A 19,185-nucleotide genomic window follows, 5' to 3' on the forward strand; every position below is an offset into this window, starting at 1 on the left:
TTTATTTATACAGCCCAAAAACAAGAATTTGGCTCAAAGTCATAGTATATCCTAATGCTGGTGGGTTTGTCTCTTTACTGTATATTTTAGAAAGGCTCACTGTACTTAAACAAAATGACTCAGGGTGCATCTGAGATTAGAGGGGGTGCAGGGGTAAAGTGCTATTTTTATTAGTGGGGAGTGGACCTGACACCATCTGGGGGGGGTCCGGTGGCATGCTCCCCCGGGAAGATTTTTTTTTAAATATTGAAGTTAAAAGCATCAATCTGGTGCACTTTGAGAGCAACATTAGGAGATCTATGGATACATCTCTCAACACCCATATGAAACAGAACTGTAAACAGATTTCTTTTTCTTTATGGATCTTTTACAAATCACTCCCCTTTTAAACTCTATTCTTGTTTTACTGTCATATAGTATTTCATTTTTAGTGAGTTACTCAGATGAGTACCAGGAGACAGTGTTTGGTACTCTGGTACAATTGTGGTGAAGGCATCTGAGTTAGATGTATTTGAACCGAAATGTCTACAGGCATACTGTAGCAGAAGATGGCATCTTTTTTACAGGAAATTCCAGCCAATCTCTGTTTTTAAACCATGAGCTGCAAAATGAGCGCCTTACCCCACTGTACAGGCAAGTTGGGAACTTGTTTAAAGGGGACCTATCATGCAAAATGCACTTTTGTACGTCTTTTATACATGAATATGTGTCCCCGGTGTTCCAGGGAACTCACCAAGTGTCAGAAAACACAACCCTCTCTATTTTCCTCCATACCCAAATCTCTAAAAAAGGGGCTGCAACGGATCTGATAAAAACTGATCCAGATTTGAACACTGTCCTGACGTCAGGACGGTGGCGCTACGGCTATTGGGCCAACTCCACCAATCAGGAGGAGACAGCCACGCCCATTGCCGTTCGAAAGCGCTGGAGACGCTGTAGTACATATGCCAGGCCTGTAGGTGGTGCTGTTCTCACAGAATCAACCCTTGCACAAACAGAGCTAGACATTGTCAAATGGAGCAAAATGAGGCATGGCTAAAATGCATGATCTGTTTGGTATTTTGAAAAAAAAAAAGTATAAATATGCCTTATATAGGTATGGTCCTACACTATATTATTCAAATATAGCATGATAGGTCCACTTTAAATATACCTGGGCATGCTCTGTTTTGCCGTGGTCCTCTGGCACTTGCGGGCCGCCGAGGGGTGGCGGTGTTTGGGGCGACGAAGACTGCTGCTCCGGGGGCGAGGCAGGCAAAGCCGCCGGACGCATCTACTGAGTACCGGCACCGTGCCGGTACTCAGTAAGAAGTAACGGTACCAGATGGGTAAAAATCAGAAGTCCCGGTACTGCGTACCGGTGAGTACCGGCCCAATTCAAGCACTGGTCATATCAGGATTAAAGAAAAATGTATCAGGTTTTTTATTTTCAGGATTGAATGTTCAAACCAAGGCCTCAAACCTGGCATTTCATAAGCAAGTGACTAATATATAAACCAAATGTAATATTGGATAAAGTACCACACCAAATGGACAGACACAGATTAAACATAAAAATAAAGTCCCCTGGAGGCGGAAGCGGCCAAGGAGGAGGACCGCTTCAACCGCCAGCAGGCAGCCAGCGATGAAACCTCTAAAAGGTTCCTTGATCTATTTTTACATTACATTACATTTCATTTAGCTGATGCTTTTATCCAAAGCGACTTACAATGACCAATTACAGGGACATTCTCCCTGGAGTAACTAAGGACTAAGTGCCTTACTCAAGGGCACACTAGTGGTGGTGTTCCTGGCGGGATTTGAACTAACGACCTTCCAATCTGACTAAAAAGCCAACGTTTTGAAAGTCCTTGTGCAACCCAAGGTATAACTGTCTATAGTCATACTAAAACTCATAATGACCACTTTAATTTCTGAATTTTAAATCTCCACCTCAAATAATTCTGCGCCTAAACCAACCGTGTGTAAAGTATCCAAATGCAATATCAGGGATGTTATATTAATAAAATACATCAATACAAATTGATTGAAGTTACTGCAGCTCAAGCCTAATAAGTACAATTACTAAAACATGTACCTTCTTTCTTGTTAAGTTCAGTCAAAGCATACCAATATTTTATCACTGAACATGACTCCATTTCAACACTAAACGTAACACTTTCAGACGAAATTCTGTGATGGCCTATTTCACATCCCATACAATTAGTAATAAAGACATGTGTCTGTAAAGTCCTTTGCTCTAAATAAACTTGAGCAAGGTGAAATTGGAAATAAGGCTTATAAATGGCACAAACAAAAGAACAGAGTAATGCATCTGGCCAGTAAATGCATTTTTAACCTGACAACAAAACTAATGGGTAACAAAATAACTGGCCATAACAAAACATCCTCTTAGCAGTAATCGTGATTGTGCAGCTGCGGGTTGTGGTCAGGAGCCGAGATTTGGTCTGCCAGTCTGTCTCTCCGGCCCTGTCCACCTCGCTCCCCCCTCACAGGACGAGGTGGAGACCTCTCTACCCCGTGCTCCTGCTCCTGCTCCTCCTCCTCCTCCTCCTCCTCCTCCTCCTCCTCCTCCTCCTCCTCCTCCTCCTCCTCCAACACTTCAAGAATGTCTCCTGCAGTAAGGCAGATTTTGTGTAGGACACAGCAGGCAGTGACCACAGCAGGGACAAAGTTATTGTTCACCTCCAGGGCCTTCGTCAGGAGGCACCTCCATCGCACCTTCAGTTTCCCGAAAGTGCGCTCGATTATGCAGCGCGCTTTGGCATGGCAGCCGTTGAATCGGCTCTGTACTCTCCCCTGTAGTGGCTCCCGATACGGGGTTACGATCACTATAGGGTGTACAATGCAGGGGTAGCCACCATCCCCCACAATGAAGTACCCTGGAGGAGGGTAAAGAGCCTCTTTATACAGGGCACTGTGTTTTAGGACACGGGTGTCGTGGACTGAGCCCGGAAATCCAACGAATGTTTGGAGGAATTTCCCCTTCCCATCGCATACAGCCTGCAGCTGTATGGATGCCGGACTGTTGGCCAACTGCTGGAAGCCCTGCCCGACCTCCTCCAGCTCTGGACCAGCAGGCAGCTTGATAAGGGAATGCCGGAGAGCAGCGATGTCCTCCACTCCCTGGTGGACCAGTCTGTGGACCGTGGAGAGGGGTACCTGAAAGGCTCGGGACACCACACTGTAGGACAAACCGTGTTCCAGCCAGTACACAGTCGTCAAAATAGTCATGTGGTGTCCCCAGGCCTGTCTCCTCTCAGGCCCCAGACACCGCATCAAGGCCTCCAGGGAGTTACGGCTGATTCAGTAATCCTTGAGCAGGCACCCATCACCCTCGAGGTACAGCTTCAGCAGGGGGACACTGCTGTTCAATTGTCTGTAGATGGGATTGTGTGGGTGCTGAACCTACAGGAAGAATAACATGTACAGAGGTCATACCTTTGTCCAGTAATTTAAACTGCACATAAATATTCTCTCATAAGAAATTAAGCCATGGCTAAATCTGGTAGGCTACATTTGATGGTCTCAAGTGCTCGTGTTAACTAATGTGCATGGTCCCTTCTTGAATAAATACAACTACATAATAAAAAATAGAACTTTCTCTCTGACAAACATGCTTTTTCTCTAACTCCAAGGCTTAGGCCTATGTGTCATGATTTTCTTGCTACAAGTAGTTGGTCATTTTTGTATTCAAATAAAAAAAGCCAGCTATTTTTCAACCATTTAAAACATTTTTAACCAAACACTCATAAATACCTCAAGATGAAGCAGGATGGCATTGCGCATTCTCGCTTTCCAGCGCTGGGAACAGCGTCTTTCCTCACGGGATTTGGTTTTCTGCAGCTGGTTCCACTTCCATAAGGCACACAGTATTGCAGTCTTCATAGCCTATATCTCAATATCTCCGTCGTGGTTGAGATATAGATCAGAGGTGTGCCTGGACCTTATATAGGCTGTCAGGTCCCTCATGATTCGGTAATTGATTAGAAATTCGGTACAGGTGTTTTGTCAAAGAAATGTGACTTGATGACCTATCATGTCATTAAGCCTACTAGTTTAAAAAGGTAAACATACTGTGTATAGTGTATAGACAGTCATTGGGTTTTTTAGGCTTTTGTGTGTGTGAATATATCAAACGTATATAAGCCTAATGTATATGCATGTCTCCCTTTATTTGTAGGGTATTTTTCATACTAATGTTTTAGTGCGGCACAATACAGAAGAGATGCTAGGCCTATGTGTTGAAAATATTCATACATTCTTGTCATACTATGCCTTGTTGCAAATTGAATTAAATGTACATATGTGGGGGAACAATGTTCAGCTGATCTAACAGAGATTATAAAATACAGCGCTATGACTAAACACTCAACAGCTGATGCAGCTGTTGCCACGTCATAATTAACGGACGTCGCTTTAAAATGACCGCTCAGAGGAGAGGAGTTCTCATTTCTCTAACCGCCTACTGCTTCCCCTCCTCTCTCCTCGGCTCGCATCTCCTGTGGGCGGGACTAAGTGCAAAGGATAGGAGTCGAGGAGGGGAAATTAGAGTATTGGGAAACCTCTTATGTGCAGGCAGCTCAGCTGATTTCTCCTCCCTGGCTGCAGGCTGATAACAGACAGTTGGGATCGCGGCACAATTCTCTCTGCAGACCCATTCTCTCTGCAGACCCATTCTCTCTGCAGACCCATTCTCTCTGCAGACCCATTCTCTCTGCAGACCCATTCTCTCTGCAGACCCATTCTCTCTGCAGACCCATTCTCTCTGCAGACCCATTCTCTCTGCAGACCCATTCTCTCTGCAGACCCATTCTCTCTGCAGACCCATTCTCTCTGCAGACCCATTCTCACAGCGTTTATCAACCTTTTTCTTACTCAATATCAAGCCACACTTATTGTTTTTACTTCGGATGTGACTTTGTGTGTGCTCAGGATGAGTTTGGCTGTGTTTGGCTGTGTATCACTAACAAGGAAACAACACCTCCACGGAGCTCAGCGCGATTCACAACGTCCCGACCAATCAGAGCACACTGTGCTCACAGGGAGGGTGGGGGCTGGAGCTATTGGAGCTACAACGAGCCGTTAAAGGCAGAGAGTGAAATTCAGTGAATATATGTACAGATGGAGCATCTTATTTCAGACAGTTTGAAACGCGAGGGTCGTGATTGGTCCGTGATTGGTCCGTGATCGGCCCAATATCGGTTCGTGATGAAGAGCCAGCCCCGAGTCCGACACACACACACACACCAGGAGAGAGTAAAGCAGGGGTCGTCACAGTATTGTGTGTTGCGTTATTTTTGGCGATGAGGCTTCAGTTGCGATGAGTCAACACAAGACGCTTCCTCAGGGTGTTCCTAATTTCGGGCATCTGCGTTGTTGGACCACAGCTCGGACAACCGCTCGGACCACAGCTCGGAACACAGCTCGGACCACAGCTCGGACCACGTCTCAAAACACCGTCTTTCCCGGCTACTTCCTTGTTCACGCGGCGGAGTATGACTTCAATTTCTTCCTTCCTAAAAAAATATGAGGGGTAGAAAAACATGTTATCACATGATGGTCACATTAAGTCAAGGGTAAAATATATGTTAACGATTTTATCATCAGATTTAGATCTACAAAATCTTTTGGATATTTCAATAACTATATAATTAATGTTGAGTTTGACATTTACCCGTCACAGCCCTCTTTTAGCTGCTTACAGACAGATTGGATGAACCAGCTCCCCTCTGTGTCTCTTATAGAAAAATAATCTTCAACAGTGGAACTATGAACTAGAATATCTGCTTCCTGAGGGATGAATGTCGAGGGAGAGTAATCAGCCTGCAGATCGTCTGATACCACCATAGGATGTATCTGGTGCCCCTGGCAGGCCTGGATCAGGAACACTTTGGGCTTGGCAGTGAGGGGAGATTGATCAGTTGCCATGAAGATTCTCGTTATTTCTTTGATAGGGAGGGGCAGCTTATCAGTCCCCAATACGCCGCCCTTGTTTCCGTGACTGAGAAGACAGCAGATGAAGGCATCGCCATGCTGAGGAGCCTCTAGAAGATTGGTGAATCTGCTTCCAGTCCACTCCTTGACCTTGAACTCCTGCAGCTGAGTAAGGCCCCGCTGAGAAGCAAAGCATTTCAGCGCTCGCTCCATCTGGTCCTTGGTTTGGTCTTTACACATCAGCACTCTGAACCCCAGCAAGGTGAACTCCTTTCCCAAGCTTTCTGCAGTGAAATAAAACCGAGTTAGGCTAGAACAGGCAACACCGGGATGATAATATACATCTGTCAACTCTGTAACGTACCAGCATCTTTATCGGTTCCACGTCTCGGGTTACCACTAACAAAATGTTTGTTGTTTATGATCAGGCAGAGGCCGGTGGGCTTGCTCTTCAACTCGTACTGCTCGTCCTGAAAACAACAGAAACAATTTCACACAAACACAACATGATGAAACTGGAATGGATTAGGGCCGGGCTGTGTGGACACAATCTAATATATTTACACTTTAAGGTTTTTGATGAATAATAATAGCTATGTGGATATCATTGCTAAATAGTGCTGCAGATCATTACATATGTTAATAAATAGTCCAAAAGTGGAAGCAAGTACTCAAAACAAACAAACTCTGTGTCAAATCATACATTTAATAACAACGTAGAAACAAAATGCAGACGTCAGGAATGACTCAGAAGTTGTCTAAGCCATAACATTTAAATAATCTGCCAATAGAAAACTGGGTAGCCAACATGCAGTGCAGCTGTTGGTGGTGGTGGTATGTTGGGGTGTAGGAGTGTAGTACTGTAGAGGTACACTGGGGACATCATGGTGTTGGTAGCTTGCTAACAAAGAAGACTCCAGAGGTGGGACCAAGTCATTGTTTTGCAAGTCCGAGTCAAGTCTCAAGTCTTTGCGCTCAAGTCCAAGTCAAGTCTCAAGTCAGGATGGGCAAGTTCAAGTCAAGTCCAAGTCCTAAACTTTGACAAAACGAGTCTTAAACAAGTCATTATGTGCTTTTCACCAAATGTAATGACATCGATCAACAGAATAATACTTAATAATCAAACTGCTCTTTATTAGTCACATTAATCATTTAATAATCTATTTTCTCTCTGCTGGTAAAGTAACGTGTTCTATTGTAAGAGGGATAAGTAAGGTAAGGCTACCGTGACGGTTTGATTCAGAAGGAGTTTAATGCATAAGAGCGCTGATGTTGAGGTAACCAGAATGTTTATTTCCACTGTGTACAGCATGTTATAAGGGACCCACAATCTATCTTTATGCAAGGGATAATGTGCAGCGAGGCGGTCTTTATGGGGAAAAGAACACCTGAATCTAGATCCCTCTGCAGGTGGTACTTTCACTATATTTTGATGATAATACTTTTGTACTTTTACTTGAGTAACATTTTGAATGCAGGATCTTTTATTGTAACCGAGTATTCCTACACTCTGGTACTTTTACTCAAGTACAAGATCTGAACTTCTCCCACCTCTGACAATAAATCCTGAGTGGTTACCAAAACAAAACCCTGCTCTGAAGGTTATTTTCATTTTACAAATCCTGCACTCAGCTTTGCTTTCTCCAATATCATTGAAATGCAGCCAGATGCTGCTTCTTTTTTCAGTTTTCGCAAATTTCTTGACTTTTTCCGACGCGCTTGCATTTAAATCCGTCTCCCCGTCTCCCCGTCGCTCTGTGTAGCTGGCCTGTACCACTACACTTGCTGTCTTTGGAGCGTCTGCCCCCCACCCTTCTTTCACATAATGGTATGATCCTAGTGTGTCCGCGCATATGATTGGCCGCATGGTGGCCCAGAAAAATAAAGTCCCGCCCCTGCCTGCATGGATTCACAGCAAGAGTAGCAGCGGCTGAAGATTCTGCTCTCCCCGACGCGAGTCTGCTCTTCTGAACGGCAGCTCGCGATCGGCGTGTTGGAGACCTCTGAATTAAATTATCAAGTCACCTCAAGTCAGAAGGCTCAAGTCCAAGTCAAGTCCCGAGTCATTAGTGTTCAAGTCCAAGTCGAGTCGCAAGTGTTTTGTGATTTTGTCAAGTCGAGTCCAAAGTCATCAAATTGGTGACTCGAGTCTGACTCGAGTCCAAGTCATGTGACTCGAGTCCACACCTCTGGAAGACTCTCATCAGTATCAGTGTGCTTTCTAATACGCCCCACATTGTAACGTTCTGTGTTTAAAGGACAGAACGTAGCTCTGAAGAACTTTCTAAATTGTGAATTTGGCTGTAATTCAAAACCAAAAGTGGTGAAAATGTTAAAAATACTGTTTACTTGGATGGAAATGACGGCCATCTTGGAAATTGGACGATTTTTTTTCAAAATGTAAGTTAAGTAAGGGATAATGTACAGCGACGCGGTCATTATGGGGAAAAGAACACCGACAGGCTGATCAGGAGCCCGACGCGAAGCGGAGGGATCTAGATCTGCATGAAGGTGTTCTTTTACCCATAATGACCGCGTCGCTGCACATTATCCCGCTTATTACACGGCCACATTCTCAACAAAGTAATGATATGACTCCCACTATTAATTGAAATGCTTTTATGGATTTAGAAAATGATTTTATTGATTTAAAAAATAGTTGTATGTATTGATTTAAATTGACATACATCCGCTAAGGAAAATAGTCCGTTGTCACCGTTTGAAAAATGTAGCAACGGCAGGAAGGCGGAGCTTTTTGATTACAGATTTGAAAACATCGTTGCTTGCTTTAAAAGTATCACAACTCATGATGTCAAACCTTGAAAAGTATCTAGATATCCCTGCCCTAATGCCAAAGGAACTGCACGCTGAATATGTGTCGCCGTTTGATGTCTATGTCTGGACGCTGCATAAAAAGGAGGGTTTCTGCCCCGTTACTTCTCAGCTGTTTCCTTGTCGCTCTTGTCTTGTCAGTTAGAAAAGCAAACTGCATGCAGTTTGCTTTTCAGCCAAACTGTATTCAGTTAAATCGAACGGACTTCTTTGTGCAGATGTGAGCGTCCTTAACAACGGTCAATAAATCCTTGACAGCGGTCTGTCTGTTCTGGATTAACAACGTGTCACGTGTTCTGAATTGACCAATCAGAATCGACTATTCAACTAAGCCATGTAATAATACAGGATAATAAGGATGTTAATTGTGTCTTTTTTACAAAGGCTAACTAAAACCCCTGACGCAAGCATTTTAACATGAAGTGTGCTTTTTCAATATTAGGTTATCTCACCTCCTTTCGGCTTTCTGGCTGATTATCTGCGGGAATAAGAGGGAAACAGAAGGACACTTTACAAACGTAACATTTTAAAATGTCAACCTCACAGTAACACACATTTGGCATGCGTATTAGTCATTTGTATGCATGTTAACGTACCGGTGTTGTCAACTGAAGAAGCCTGAACCGGGTGTGGCAAGAGGCAGTTTCCCTTCTCCAGCATGTTCTTCAGCTCAGGGTAAGTCTCCTGGATGTCCTTATCAGTTTTCAGGAGGTTCAGGAAGGCTTGGCATCTGTCCTCTCCTTTGTCCATGATCGTATCCACCAACGCCCCAACGTGGCCCTCCACGTTCTCTTTGTTGATGCTTTTCAGATTGTTGTACTCACGTGCAGTTATCAACTCCTTTTCATAAACTTTGTTGAGGATTAGCGTGTGGTCTGCACCCAAAGTGTCCACAATGGATATCTTATTTATTCTCAAAAAGGCGTTGGCTGCTATGCTGAATCTGACGGGGAGAAAAACAACACGCATAGTAAATATATTGGTCTATTTTTTTTCATCATAATCTGCCACCAAAAATAAAATGTATCATTTTTTAATTTACTCACGAGTTAAAAGCAACAATAAAAGCAGCAACACCCTTCAGAATGAATCCATATCGCTTTAAAATGTAGTTTAACTCTCTAGATTGAATCCATGCTAACCTGCTATCAGCTAACTTTCAGAACTACTTCCTACGATAATGGCATTAAGTGACGTTGCTAAAGTTAGCCACTTTATCAAAGTCGACCACATGTTTCAGAGCACTGCTATCTCTGTCCTGCCGAGCCACCGGGCTCCATTCGGGCCAGACCAAACAAAACCACACAATGTACCAAACTCCAACCAAATATCTGAGTATTTAAGGAAAACGTGGGTATAATGACAAATGAACTTTGATTTAAAACAATAATAATTCATAATAAGCTGTTGTGGTTAATGCTGGTGAGTTCGGCATATATTCCATCCACTATTAAGCCCTGTATTTAGCATACATCGCCTCATAAACTAACAGACAACCTGTGCGGCGCGCTCAACCTCCATGTGTCTCACAAGCACACAGGTACCAAACTCCACTCAACTTACTGTATATTTAACAAAAACGTGGGTATTTATCAAGATATGTGTTGATTCCAGACAGGTTAGTTCATAATAAGCTGTCTTGGTTACTTCTGATGAATTCGACATATCATTTATCCACTATTAAACATGTATTTTGAATAAATAGCTAAATAAACGTCCCTCTAAAGAGGCGGGAAAACAGCAGTAGTGGGAATAAAAGTTGTATAAATATTACTATACTAACAGGTATGTGTGATGTGTGTACACCGAGTAAAAGGTGTGATCCCGTAGGTTCCTGTACTCATGCTATTGAGTGTGTGTTTTCATGTAAACATCTACAGGTTCATATAATGCATGTTTTTCCAATGAGGTCTGGTTTAAAGCACCGTTAACCCTCCTGTTGTGTTCGGGTCAAATCTGACCGATTTACTACTTTCATCAATACTCACTTTTTAGTTTTACATTCGACCGCATTATGGCTTCATGATATCCTTCACAGAGACATTTGAACATATCAAATGCTGATCACCACTTTCATTGCATTTTGGATGATTAGTCAATAGTCAACTTTGTAACCGCCATAAAGAAAAGGAATTAGTAACCATCCGAATCAGATAACACACACACACTTCCTGCTCTTATGTGCCCATCCCCCCCATGGATCACACACAAACATACAAACACACACAAGCACACACACAGTGGCGATTCTAGAGTCATTGGGGGCCCTCGAACCAGCTTTTCATCACCATGCACTGCCGACAGTACCCCCCCTCCCCCGGAGCTGAGCAAGGCAAGGAAGAACGAAACTAATGGCGCATTTCCATTGCAGCGCGTAGCTCGCTTTAAGCGTGCCGTGTCGTGCCGTCCCCTTTTTTGGTTGTGCTTCCACTAGGCCTCGTTCCGGCGCGGCACGGCGCGGGGCCACTTTTTCCCCTCTTTTCTGGCCCTAGAAAATTGTGGTTCTATCGGGGCCAACAAACAGGGCTGAGTCGGGCTGAGTATGCTAAACTAGAGAGAGGAGCGCTGGCAAGAGGGCTAGAACTACAACAAGATGGACATATTTGACCGTGATTTAATTGTAATACACGTTTCAAAATGATGCCGAAGTAACAACATACTGATACCGGTTAGTAAAAACCATGAATTAATGCTTTGTCAAGTCTGCAGACAGACGGCAGGCGAAAAACCTTTTAAAATTCGTGTTTTTCTAGATGGAGATTGGCTAAGCTAACGCAGTATATGCCCCGACCGTCCACACTCACAACAACGGCCTATACAGACATAAATAAAGCAGCGACTGTATTCACCATGACACAGGCAGTCTGTGGTGTGTACTTGTTTAACTTTTGTCGAGTTTCTGAACATATATAAGGAGCTGTGAGCTCTGAGTGCTCACAGCTAACGGCTGTGTTGTGTTTCTGGATTTCTCATTGAAGATGACGTCACGGCTCCGCCTACACTGCGTTACTATAGTAACTACCCCAGTTCCTAAACTGTAATGGAAGCGCAGCATGAAGTGAGTCGGCCCTGTTAAGGCCCAACGCGGCCAAGCCGTACCGAGCCGTACCGAGTGTGGCCGAGGCCGACCGTGTAGTGGAAATGCGCCATAAAGATAAGAAGCAGCATTTTACGGCGCGCTATGCACGGGGCCACCTTGAGGGGGTTTCCCGACATGTCGTTGCAGTAAATTAAAGGGTGTTTCATGTTGTCGTTGCTGTGGACCTTCTTAATCTACCTTCTTTGGGGGCCCCCTTCTGGTCCGGGGCCCCAAGCAGTTGCCTGCCTTTCTGTTCGCAAGGTGCGCCCACGCACGCACGCCCACGCACACACACACACACACACACACACACACACACACACACAGACACACACACAGAAAACTATTTGATACATTTCCCGCTCTTATGTGCCCATCCCCCCCCATGGATCACATCTGGCACACACAAGACATGTTCAGTGTCTGTTCTTTGTATATTTACTGCAGTTTTTCATTTATACCAGTAGTCTGATACAATAGTTACAGTTTGAAAGGGTGTTAAATGAAATGTGGTGATGATTAATGGTTTTTGTGTTAATGTAATAGCAGTTAAAACAGGATCGGTCAAATTTGACCGCGAACACCAAAGTAAGGAGAAAACGAAGACAATAGGACCATTAAAGAGCAAGCTTACCTGCAAGTCAAACCTGGACCGGGCTCCTCTGGGGGTTTATATCCGAGAATAGGAGCTGTTTTTCGGCTGCAAGAGTGTGTGTCTTCCGCTCCTCTGTTCAGAGATGTGACTCCTTTAAAACTTGACTTTGAATTAAAAGCAGATTCAACCTGCAGAAAGGGGCGGGGCTAGCCCTGAGCTGTGACTGACAGGAGGGGGCGGGGCCTGAGCTGTGACTGACAGGCAGGACTCAGTACTACACTACATTATATTACATGTCACTTGTCAGAAGCTTTTATCCAAAGCGACTTACATATTCAATACTGTGGACAAACCCCACAGGAGCAATTTGGGGTGAAGTGTCTCAGGGACACAACGACATGCTGACTGCAGTGGGGTTTGAACCTGTGCTCCCCTGATCCGAACCGCAAGGCACTAGTCCACTGCGCCACAGCCTCCCTACACATGTATAAATAATTAATTAGTCCAGGTGATATGTTTGATGTCTTAAGATATATCAGTTCATAATCAATATTAGGTGTTGTCATACCCTGGGTCTCCACTATCAGCTGCAACAAGAAAGGACATCAAATACCACAAACATAAAAATATGAATTCAAAGATTATTGTTATTTCTTTAAAGGGCCCATGTCATGGCCATTTCCACTGATCATAATTTCATTGTTGAGGTCTACTAGAATGGATTTATATTGTGCATTTTTCCAAACTCACATTGGTTTCTCATACAGCATCTCTGTAAACTACAGATGGAGCATCTTATTTCAGACTCCATCATACAGCTTCCTGCCTACTACCAGCCTGCTACCTGCCTAAGACCTGCCAAAGACCAGTATCTGGGAATGTTAAGCCCTCCCACTATTTTCCAAGAGGGCGTTGCCAGATTTTCAATTTCAGGATTTAACCAGGAGATGGCGCTATATATTAAATAACTATGGCCAAACTAAGACTTAGTTTTTCACAAGAGAAAATGCAGATATTATATATTTATATTATATAAAAAACTAAAGTTAAAATCTTGTTTTTAATGCCCCAAGAGCAATAAAAACACTTGGTACAAAAATCCTGAGTGAGGCTTTCATAAATTGCATTTAGCTGACGCTTTTATCCAAAGCGACTTACTATTTAATAAATGATAAATGATTATTCATAACAAATATGAGTGATGTGTGATTATTATTCATGCTATATACTGATATAGGGCTAAGTAAGCAATCAATCCTGCAAATTAACCCTTAGTTGTTCAATATATTTATTCAGACAATGTGAGTAGAAATACAGAAATTCTGCTCCCACCTAAGGCCAACGTTGCAATATTACAACATTTCCCTAAAAACTTACCAAAACGTAAACATTTTTAAAACTCTTTCATTTCTGCTCCAGAGGCCAGGGGTTAAATTGGGATTTGATATGTGGGGGGGGCTCTGTTAGAAGGTGCGACAAGGGAGGGGGGAGAGAGTTAGACGCTCGTGAAAGGGGGGGTTGACATCAGAGCATCGTCCTATGGGCTTAGCCCCGGACAGGTACAACAGGTATTCACTCAGAGGGGGGTAGGTACTAAATACCACTCATTTACATGTAGGCAAACAAAATCAACATACAGTAGGGGGGTGGGGGATGGTGAACGGTATGGTTAATGTTTGTAAACACAATCCCCAGGATGTGTCCTGATCAAACCAAAATAGAAAATGCAGATATTAGACTCAGACATTGGAAAAGTCTATGTTAAAAAGCCTCAGTCATGTTCAGCTATGTTACTATTTATAATTTTATTGTTGTTACAACAGAAGATGTTTTTCTTTATATTGAAGTTAAATGCATCAATCTGGTGCACTTTGAGGTCAAAATTAAGAGATTTATGGATACCGCTGGAAAAAGCTGTGTGTGAAAGTTTAAATCTTCCTTATTGAGCTTTAAAACAAATGAATAACGACTATATATAATAATAAAATAAACACCGGCTGTTGTTATGCCTGCTGTAACGTTAAATTACTCCGTTCTCCGCTTAAGTAATTATGCCGTTACAAGCTTCATAGTTGTATTTATCATCTAAATTTGCAGAAACAAGTTTAATATTCTGAAAGCCAAGACTTTGTTTATTTGAAATCAGATGAAAACAAACTGTAACGGATCCTGCCGTGTTATCTTGATATTTCCGGCACAGACCCTTTCATACCGGCAATGCGCGATAGAAACAACAGGAACTGCAACAGCATAAATATGCGAACACAAACCTACAGACTGCTGGAGAAGAGATATCACAGGGGGGGGTTGGGACACACACATTCCGATGGCCAATTAGTTTTAAACAAAGAGTAGACTCAACATAGGGGGGTGGGGGCTGGTGAACGGTATGGTCAATGTTTGTAAACACTGTGACATTTTGACTTTATTTGATCATTTCAGTTAAAAACTAACGTTCATATTTCGTTCATAGAAATATGAATATGTTAGTGGCTGACCCAGCCCCATGGTCTGTCACAGTAGTGCGGGAAAGAGAAGTGCACTGTTTTGCCTGGCTGGACCTGTAATTTACAGGAAAGGAGTGCACGCTACTAAAGAGACACGCTACCATGGAAACCAAACAATGGTGTTGCTGTATTGAAGTCCGAGTGGAAACAGTCATATTTGGAGCGTTATGTTAGAATGAAACAGCCAGGTCGTGACTCACAAAAAAAAAGTGTTACTTCACTAACTGTAAGCTTGTCACTCAGAGTAACCTACAGTTCACTTAACTGCTGGAAAAGAAAGATCAGGGGGGGAGAGAGCTGTGGGTGATGGGCCATTAGGTGTGTAAATACACAGCTGAGAGCTGCCATTTCATTCTGACTGTTTAAAAAACGGTAACAACGGACTATTTTTCTTGGCGGATGCATGTCAATTTAAATCAATACATACAACTATTTTTTAAATCAATAAAAACATTTTCTAAATCCATAAAAGCATTTCAATTAATATTGGGAGTCATGTCGTAACTTTGTTGAGAATGTGGCCATGTAATAAGCGGGATAATTTGCAGCGACTTGGTCATTATGGGGAAAAATCAACTTAGGCATCCCTCCCAAAAAAAATAAAAAATAAAATTATAATAAAAATATTCATAACTCATATTCGAATACCTGAATAATTTCGAATATTCGATTAATCGTTCCCATCCCTAATATAAAGTATATAAATATAGTTTTTTTTTTCAAAATACCAAACAGATCATGCATTTTAGCCATGCCTCATTTCGCTCCATTTGCTCTTTCCAGCCCTGTTTTTGCAGGGGGCTGATTCTGTGAGCTGCAGCTGACCACGCCCCCCTGCAGGAGAGGGGAGCCGTGCTCTGATCAGCTGCTGGGCTGTCAGAAGAGGGGGAGAAAAAGAGATCTCCGTCCTCCGTGTTTTATTATATAGAGTCGTTATTAATTTGTTTTAAAGCTCAATAAATAACAAAGAAGACCTTTGACCGGCACTTTTCTAATTTTGTCAGGAAGATTTAAACTTTAACGGACATCTTGACCGGCGAAAGAAACTGAAACTGAAACTCTGCCGCACGGTCCCCTGGTTCCTTGGAAGAGGCGGAGAGGTGGGTGTTTGTCATCTGCTGGTGGACTAACCGGAGAGAATTACAGTGCTTGCCTCGACGGGGAGGGATTGCATTGAATTAAAGCAGCCGGAGCAAACGCTTGCCTCGGGGAGGGAGAAAGAAAGCCACAGCGGAGAATAAACAGAAGGGTAACCATGGTAACTATGGGCGGGAATTCTTCTTCGCTGCTTTTGTGGCAGACTACAGCGCCACTTCCAGGCCTGGCATATGTACTACAGCGTCTCCAGCGCTTTCGAGCGGCAATGGCCGGCCGTGGCCCAACCCCACATTCCCCTGATTGGTGGAGAGTTGGCACAATAGCCGTAGCGCCACCGTCCTGACGTCAGGACAGTGTTCAAATCTGGATCAGTTTTTATCAGATTCGTTGCAGCCCCTTTTTTAGAGATTTGGGTATGGAGGAAAATAGAGAGGGTTGTGTTTTCTGACACTTGGTGAGTTCCCTGGAACACCGGGGACACATATTCATGTATAAAAGACGTACAAAAGTGCATTTTGCATGATAGGTCCCCTTTGACATTTATTTATTGATGCATATTTTTTAATCTCTCCAGTTTTAAACAATATTTTTGGTTTACTGTCCTAGGGTATTGTTACGTTCCCTAATGGACAAAGGGAAGTGACAAAATATAAAATAACCGGGAGAGAGAAAAAAAGAGAGGAAACTGAACTGTGAAGCCACAAGATGGTCGTTTAATTAAGTAATTAAACAATAAAAGATCAATGGGTCATTAAGATCTTTAAATTATTATTATTACCCACTTCAAAGAGACTTCCTTATAGTTAATACAGTAATCAAACATTAGTTCACACGCCATACAACTTAAAAGAACATCCTTAATTAACACAAATCATATTAAACTAATCTTTTAGGGAGGGCAATTGAACAACAGGTCATCAGACACTCATCAAAGGACGGACATCAAAGGTTTATTATACCATAATAAACAACACCTCACAAACATATGACATATGACACCATAAAACAACACATCACAAACATATGACACCTGCTTTTGCTCCTGTCTTTTAATATTCTCACTGTGAAACAAAAATTCCTCTATGTTCGGAAATTGGACTGTGTTCTCGTCAACTGCTTGCTATGAAGAAATAGCAGCATGTACAAAGCTGTAATTGATGAGTTGGGTTTGTAACAAAGGCTGTGTGTTAGAAATATTTCCTGCACATGCAGTCACACAAGGAAACATATCACATTGTATGACTCTGAATTCCCCTAATCCTTGTCTCATCTGATAATACTTGTGTTTTTTTAACTCAGTTCCTTGTATGTCACTCGGGTTGATGTCTTGGCACTTCCTTGACTGTGAAACATTTGATTTATTTGGATCGGTTAGTATCAGTTGAAGTAATTCAATCTCTATTTCCTTGTATGTTGAAGTGTCTGAAACCAGAAACCTCCCAGACACAGATACTCTTCACCCTTTTGCATTTCTTAACAGAAAGACAAGCAGTAATATCAGCGGGTTCAACAGTGAGATGTGTCCTGATGATCAATCGGTAGGTTTCACTCTGATCTCTGGGTTGACTGTTAAAAGAATGGTTCGCTGTTTATAAGGTAAAACATAGTGAACTAGGGGTGGTACATTTCAACATATTAAAGCTTTGATTGTGCTACAGTCATAATAAATCAGATCAGACAGATGTTTAATAAAAAGCTTGTAAATCACTTTTAAAAGCGCTTATTTCCACACACTTTTACGCTTGTTGTTGAACTATTTTCTGCATTTTAGCTCAACGAGGAGCCTCTAGCGATGAACCAGGAATCCCCCTCTCAGGAGACATGCATTTCAGACAAACCCAACTATTCTCTCAATCTTTATAATGCAAAAGATGCTGACAAAGACTATGTGACATTTGTAAACATATAATTTGATTATTATATGACACATATGTAAAATTAAACAATACATTGTAAAGCACAAGTATACAGACAGAACGTCACAATTAAATAAAAACATATATTAAATAAAAAATTTACTGAAAAAGAAGTGACGAATGAATGCAAAATCCAGGATTTAACATCAATCAAAACACGGAGAAATCAAAAAAAATTTAAAGTCATTATGAGGGGTGATTATCCAGTGAAAATATAAGAATAAAGCCGGACATTTAAAATCATATATATTTTTTAAATCTTAAATTTGCACAAAAAACAAGTGCATTTTCTTAAATGTTTGCTTTGATCCCACAGCGCCCTCTGCTGGACAAATTAGAGGAAATAATAACAAAATAAATGTTTTACTTTATTATTATTTAAACAATAGATTTTACCTGCAACACATTTTCACCTCTAATTTTCTGCTCTTTTTTTAAAGGTCCCATGTCATGCTTTTCTGGTTCTTACCCGTCCCCTTGTGTTCTGTAGCTTCTGCATGGAAACGGTCTGCAGAGTCACAAACCCTCAAAGTACACCCTGTAGCGAGTAAAACTCTAACACAGAGAAGACCTGTCTATGCAGCCCCAGAACGCTTCGCTGGACATTTCTCTTTTTCTTCCTGTGTATCGTGAGGTGCCCATACCCAAATGGACCCATTTCCAACAAGCCGTGTAGGACAGAGAGTGAATACACATACTATACAGAGATGCTGTATGAGAAACCAATGTGAGTTTGGAACATTGAACAATGTAGATCTATTCTAGTAGACCTCAACAATGGAACTATGATCAGTAGAAATGGCCATGACATGGGACCTTTAACATCATTTTTTATCTTACAAGAAATATTTCTCCATTTATTTTACTATTAAATATTAGTATTTCTAAAATGTTATAAAAGTAATTTTCTTTTTTCTTTATTTCTTCATTTAACTAAATGTCCAAGAAACGGGATTTTTCTATTTTCTTTTATGAAACATAAGGATAAAAGTGCAGGTTTTTTTATTTCTGTTCTTATTTCTGGGGCATTTCACGTGTTTTTTGACCCCTTATTATTAGTGAGTATTTGAATTAATTAATCGTATTTTTATAAAATGTTCACTGACAAATCAAGGCATTTTATAGAACATACATTTTCTTTATTTCTTTATTTTAATATATCAATGCACAAGTTGATTTTTTTTAAAGAAATAACAATAATCTTTGAATTCATATTTTTAT

General features: G+C 41.9%; 2 protein-coding genes across 2 annotated transcripts; both read right to left on the reverse strand.

Annotated features, from left to right (window-relative positions):
• Window positions 1-2,160: 2,160 nt before the first annotated feature.
• LOC117474954 (protein ALP1-like) lies at window positions 2,161-4,478 on the reverse strand. Its single transcript, XM_034120989.1, has 3 exons — window positions 3,760-4,478; window positions 2,600-3,408; window positions 2,161-2,182 (listed from the first exon to the last, which is right to left on the reverse strand). The coding sequence occupies exons 2-3, from the start codon at window positions 3,277-3,279 to the stop codon at window positions 2,161-2,163; spliced, it is 702 nt and encodes a 233-aa protein (XP_033976880.1). The 5' UTR covers window positions 3,280-3,408; window positions 3,760-4,478.
• Window positions 4,479-5,217: 739 nt separating this feature from the next.
• Window positions 5,218-12,639, reverse strand: LOC117474953 (caspase-3-like). The gene is made up of 6 exons (XM_034120988.1): window positions 12,483-12,639; window positions 9,366-9,712; window positions 9,222-9,247; window positions 6,302-6,407; window positions 5,678-6,221; window positions 5,218-5,519 (listed from the first exon to the last, which is right to left on the reverse strand). Exons 2-6 carry the CDS (start codon window positions 9,517-9,519, stop codon window positions 5,315-5,317), a joined length of 1,035 nt encoding a protein of 344 aa, XP_033976879.1. The 5' UTR covers window positions 9,520-9,712; window positions 12,483-12,639; the 3' UTR covers window positions 5,218-5,314.
• Window positions 12,640-19,185: the final 6,546 nt, after the last annotated feature.

The sequence above is a fragment of the Trematomus bernacchii genome, unplaced genomic scaffold (assembly GCF_902827165.1).
Source record: "Trematomus bernacchii unplaced genomic scaffold, fTreBer1.1, whole genome shotgun sequence".
Lineage (NCBI taxonomy): Eukaryota > Metazoa > Chordata > Actinopteri > Perciformes > Nototheniidae > Trematomus > Trematomus bernacchii.